At 37.7% G+C, this 6322-nt stretch overlaps 1 protein-coding gene across 1 annotated transcript; it reads right to left on the bottom strand.

Annotated features, from left to right (window-relative positions):
• Nucleotides 1-4467: 4467 nt before the first annotated feature.
• On the bottom strand, nt 4468-4818 carry LOC145572125 (uncharacterized). The gene has a single exon (XM_081631148.1). The coding sequence runs from the start codon at nt 4816-4818 to the stop codon at nt 4468-4470; it is 351 nt and encodes a 116-aa protein (XP_081487274.1).
• Between the last annotated feature and the right edge of the window lie 1504 nt (nt 4819-6322).

Here is a 6322-nt window from a genome sequence, read left to right as displayed (position 1 = left end):
AATATGAATATGCTTAACACGAGAGTGATGTACTAGATCGTTAGAGATACAGATTGTACTTGTGTTATCACAAAAAATGGGAATGCAATCGATTTTCATACCAAAATCTCTGAGTTGTTGTTTTATCCACAACACTTGAGAGCAGCAAGCAGCAGCAGCTACATATTCTGCTTCAGCAGTAGATAAAGCTACAGTGTTCTGTTTCTTAGAACCCCATGAGACTATGCATGGCCCTAGGAACTGGACCATACCTGATGTACTTTTTCGATTGACTAAATCTCCTGCATAATCTACATCTACAAAACCTTTTAGTTCAAAGGAATCACTTCTAGGATAAAAGACACACAACTCATCAGTTCCTTTCAAGTATCTAAGTATCCTCTTTACAGCAGTTAAGTGAGATTCCTTAGGATTCGACTGAAACCTGGCACATAATCCAACACTGAATGCAATGTCAGGTCTACTAGCAGTTAAGTACAATAAGGAACCTATCATACCTCTGTACATATTTTGATCCACACTAGTTCCTGTTGGATCATCATCCAGTCTTGTGCCTGTTCCCATGGGTGTGTGATTAGTTTTTGCTTGATCAAGGTTGTACCTTTTCAGTAGTTCCTTGATATACTTTTGCTGATGAATTGAAATTCCTTTCTCTGTCTGCTTGATTTGTAGACCAAGGAAGAAGTTCAATTCTCCCATCATGCTCATCTCAAATTCACCACTCATAAGATCAGCGAAGTACTTGCACAAGACATCGTTAGTTGCACCAAAAATAATATCATCCACATAGATTTGTACAACTAAAAGATCAGTTCCTTTTGATTTTAAAAACAAAGTTTTGTCAACTTTTCCTCTCTTAAAACCATTTGGCAAAAGGAACTTTGAGAGCCTTTCATACCAGGCTCTTAGGGCTTGCTTAAGACCATAAAGGGCTTTGTCAAGCTTAAACACATGATTAGGAAATTTTGGATTTTCAAAACCAGGAGGTTGTTCAACAGATACATCTTCCATCAAGTAACCATTTAGAAAAGCACATTTCACATCCATTTGGTAAAGTTTGAAACCCATGTAAGAAGCAAAAGCAATAAGTATTCTAATAGCTTATAACCTAGCTACAGGAGTAAAGGTTTCTTCAAAATCAATACCTTCCTATTGATTGTAGCCTTTTACAACTAAACGAGCTTTGTTCCTCACGATAGTTCCATATTCATCTAGCTTGTTCCTGAATACCCATTTGAGACCAATTACCTTCTTCTCTTTGGGTTTGACTTCAAGATGCCAGACCTTGTTCCTTTCAAACTTGTTCAGTTCCTCTTGCATGGCTACAATCCAATCAGCATCTTCTAAGGCTTCCTGATGATTTCGAGGTTCCAGAATGGAGAGAAATGCATTGAATGCGCAGAAGTTCCTCATTTGTGATCTGGTCTGAGTTCCTCTGCCTATATCACTGATTATTAGATCAGTGGGATGAGATCCTTGATATTTGAAGGGTTTAGGCTGGAATTCTCTTGCCGGGACTCCAATTTGAGGCATTTCCTGTTCTACATTTCTATCTTCCTCTTCAGCTTCATGTTCCTCGAGGTTTTGCTCTTCATTGGTCTGAGCTTCATTTATTTGAGCTTCTTGATTGTTTTCCTGAGGATTTTTCACAGTCTCTTCATTTGGATCTCTTTGCTCTTCTCTGGTTTGCTTAGGATTTTCTTCTTCTTCATCCCTGTTTCTGACTAATCCAATTTCAAAATCATTGTTATCATGTTCTTGTACATTCATAAAAGAGTTAGATTCACCAAATATGATATGAATGCTTTCTTCAACACACAAAGAATTCTTATTGTAAACTCTATAAGCTTTGCTATTTGAGGCATAGCCAAGGAATATAGCCTCTTCACTTCTCTCATCGAACTTTCCCAAGTTCCTTTTTCCATTATTGTGAACAAAACATTTGCATCCAAAGGCTCTTAGATGAGAGATATTTGGCTTCCTCCCTTTGAATAGTTCATAGGGAGTCTTATTAGTTATGGCTCTGATGGTTACTCTATTTATTATGTAGCATGCTGTGTTGACAGCTTCAGCCTAGAAGTTCGTTGGCAGGGAGCTTGCTATCAACATTGTTCTTGCCATATCCTCCAGAGTTCAATTCTTCCTTTCAACCACTCCATTCTGTTGAGGAGTCCTAGGAGCAAAGAAATTATGGTTCATACCTTGTTCCCTGCAAAACTCATCAAATTTTGAATTTTCGAATTCTGTACCATGGTCAAATCTTAGATGGATTATTGAGAATCCACTTGTTTTCTGCACATGTTTGGCAAATGCTACAAATTCATCAAAGGTCTCATCTTTACTTGTTAGAAAAATCACCCAAGTAAATCTAGAATAATCATCAACTATAACTAATACATATTTCTTGCCACTTCTACTTTGGACTCTCATGGGACCACACAAATCCATATGAATTAATTCCAATGGCTTAGTGGTGCTCACCATCCTTTTAGATCTAAAGGAGCTTCGGATATGCTTTCCTTTTACACAGGCATCACAGATTTTATCATTCAGGTACTTGATAGAGGGTAGTCCTACAACCAAGTCCTTTGACCTGAGTTTATCAATTAAAGCATAGCTAGCATCTCCAAAGCGTTTGTGCCAAAGTAGAGAGTCATCTTCAATAACACTCAAGCATGTAAGGCTACTCTTTGAGATTGAGTCAAGGTCAACCACATAGGTATTTCCTTTTCTCGTTCCTTTTAGAATAACCTTCCCTCATCTGTTATTGAAGATATGACATTCATTAGAAGTAAAGCTTACCGAATTTCCTCTATCACAAAATTGTGATATGCTGAGTAGATTATGCATCAAACCCTCGACCAGGAACACATTTTCTATTGCATGGGAGATTGACTTTCCAATTTTGCCTTTTGCAATGATTTATCCTTTCTTGTTGTCTCCGAAAGTCACAGTTCCTCCTGGATAGGTCTCTAGTGAAAGAAATTTTGATTTGTCTCCAGTCATATACTTTGAACAACCACTATCGAGGTACCATAGGTTGTTCCCCTTCACTAGGACCTGCAAGAAAACTTAAGTGTTAGTTTTAGGAACCCCAGAATCCTTGGGTTCCTTTGAAGTTGATGCAATATCAGTTTTCTTTATCCATATTTTCTTAACATTTCTTTTATCATGTTCCAATTTCTTTCTACAATCAGATTGTAAATGTCCTGTTTTTCCACAGAAAGTGCAAACTTTGCTACTAGGTAGGTCTACATATTTTTTCTGTTTCCCTTTCCTTTTGGACTCATACCTAAGTCCATCAGTTCTCTTGACTTGAGCATTCTTGATCCATTTAGGAGTAGCATTCGGATCAATGCTTCTATTATTTCTAACCTGTAGTTCCTTTTCCAGTTTTTCTTTACCAATTTTTAAGTTCTTAAGATCTAGCTTGAGTTTTTCAAAATCAGCATTGAATTTCAACATCGAATCATTAGAGGAACTACTAGAACTAATATCAGCATTAACAAGTTTATACTGTGAAAGCTCGACATTTAACATGACATTTTCCTTTTTAACATTTTCAAGCATTTCAGACATAAGAAGATATTTGTCATGTAGCTCTCCAAATCTGGTTTGAATGTCATTTCTTGCTGTTTCCAGCCAAGCACTATGATCTTTCCAGATTTGTAGAACCTTTTGACATTCGTTCCTTTGCATGCATTCATCACTCAGATTAATTTCCATTTCGATAATAAGATCAATTAAAGCATCCTTGGATAGAGATCTAAGTTTAGCATTATCAAAGTTAATTTCACTTACCTCCTTTTCCAGTTCCTTGAGGTATGCACGCATGTCATCTGACTTCACCATCAAGCAGAGATTTGCAGTTTGCTCTTCAGGTTGATCTTCATCTTCCTCACTTTCAGAGTCTCCCCAATCAGCAATCATTGCTTTCTTGACATCGGTTTTTGAGAAAGGAGTTTTGTACTTCTCTTTTCCTTGTTCTTTGAACTTACCTTTTCCCTTCTCAATATCCCATTGAGGACAGTCTCTGATGAAGTGGTCAGTTGACCCACACTTGTGACATCCATAGTCTGGTTTGGAGTTAGAAGACTTCTTTTTAAAATTTATGGAGTTCCGTCCGTTCCGGTTGAACATCCTCTTGAATCTCCTTACTAGTATTGCTGCTTCTTCTTCATCCACTTCTGATTCCTCCTGGTCAGCTTTCAGTGCCAGCCCTTTGTTCTTGATTCCTTCACTGTTACTGGTTCCTAGATGAAGCTCATGTGTCATGAGGGAACCAGCAAGTTGTTCAATGTTGAACGTTGTGAAGTCCTTTGTTTCCTGAAGGGCTGTCACCTTAGCTCTCCAACGCTCTTCTTGAGGAAGACTTCTTAGCACCTTTCTGACCTGCTCATCAGTAGGAATTTTTCTACCAAGAGAAACTAGTTCATTAATTATGTTAGTGAATCTAGTAAGCATTTCCTAGATAGACTCTTTGGGTTGCATCTCAAAACGTTCATACTTAGACATGAGTAAATCGATTTTAGAACGTTTTACTTCATTAGTTCCTTCAAGAGTTACTTGAAGGAGATCCCAAATTTCCTTTACATTCTTGCACCCCATAACACGATTGTGTTCATGTGGTCCAAGTCCACAATGAAGCAGTTTTACAGCCATTGCATTGATTTCCATTTTATTAAAGTCTTCTTTCTCATATTCAGACATTGGTTTAGGAATTACCTCATTTTGAGCATTGGTTTTGGTGACCTCGAAGTCTCCTACTTCGATTACTCTCCAGACCTGATAATTCTCTGCTTTGATGAAGATCTCCATTCTGTTCTTCCAATAGGTATAGAATTTCCCATTGAACATAGGAGGTCTTTGCGTAGAGTACCCTTCTTCAAGCTTTTCATGAGTATTCATCTTGTGCCAAGATTCTCCTCTTCATGGTGTCCTGATTTCGAGAGGATTAGGCTCTGATACCAATTGTTGCTTTACAAGAATACTACAAGAGGGGGGGTGAATTGTAGTTTAAGAGAATTGAGCTAACTTTTTGCGGAATTGAAAAATACTAAGCTACAGGAACTCAAAGTGAACACAGAGAGATTTTACGTGGAAAACCTCTTGGCCCTAACAAGAGGAAAAACCACGACCACTTGGGATTTTAGAAAGATTCTCCACTAAAACAGGGCCAACAACCTATTACAAGCTAAAGAACCAATCTTCAAGTTCCTCTATGAACTTGAAGTTCCCAGCAGCAAGTCCCACTACTTGCTACTCTTCTCTTCTCTATTCTCTTTTCTCTCTTTCTCTTCTAACTTCTCTTAGAGTTCACTCAAACTCCCAATTCCCAAATTGCAACTCAATAATAGACTCTAGTGAAAGTAATTAAGAAAAACACTTAAGTGGAATGCGACTCTTGACTCGTTTATGAATAAGAAAGAAAGATAAAAGTATTTGAGCAAGGTGAAGTTATCTAGAAAATAACTTCAATATTTATAGGAAACTATTGCTTGGAGAAAACGCCACACTTTCCACTACTCATACCACCACTGTTGCATATCAACGCCACTACTCTACACCACTTCCAAAACTTTCAATTATGTCCTAGGAATAAGGGCACGTTGAGCCTTAAGGAAGTAGCACGTTCGTGAGTGGAGAAGACTGAATCAACAGTCAGTTGCGCAAGCTTAGGAAGTTGGTTTTGCAAATATCTTTTTTCCGAAAATAAATTATCAGCTTAAAAGATAAAATCACAAAAGATTTTCTTAAACAAACTATCTTATTTTTTTAGCAAGTCAATACTTATCCTTTTTTTCAAACGCATTCCACTTAGCATTTATCCTAATTATTTTTCACTAACATAAAATCTAAAATAGAAAAATACTTCAGACTTTATGCTTCTTTAAGAAGTCTCTGCTTCGAGTCTTTTTTCCTTAGCTTCTGCTCCGAAGCTCTAGTTCCTTCACAGGAACTCTTTAGCTGATCTCTTTGACTTTTAGCTCCTTGTGTTCCTTTGCCTTGAGTGATTCCTGTTACTTAGAAACAGACTACAAGACTCACAAAATATATTAGTCCACTTGTTTGACTTGTGTTATCATCAAAACATCAAGGGCAACAATAAGTATGCACAAGTAGTCACAACATGATGCAATGAGTTTGCAACCTAATCATGGCTCTAGTTCTCTAAAGTTTGGGATATGGTTTAGTCAATAGAGGGTCCATGGTTAATTGTCCGGATGCACCGCGCGGAAGCCTAAACGTGAAGGGTTGGCGCGAGTGGATGGGACACCGCGAGTTTAGAAAAACTCGCTTCCATGGTTTAGTGAATTCAACA

Source organism: Chenopodium album, chromosome 2, assembly GCF_948465745.1.
Source record: "Chenopodium album chromosome 2, dcCheAlbu1.1, whole genome shotgun sequence".
NCBI lineage: Eukaryota > Viridiplantae > Streptophyta > Magnoliopsida > Caryophyllales > Amaranthaceae > Chenopodium > Chenopodium album.
This window is presented reverse-complemented; position numbering and strand designations above follow the sequence as displayed.

Excerpts from the sequence above, each read along its gene's own strand:
- LOC145572125 (XM_081631148.1), bottom strand. The coding sequence starts at position 4,818 with ATGGAGATCTTCATCAAAGCAGAGAATTATCAGGTCTGGAGAGTAATC.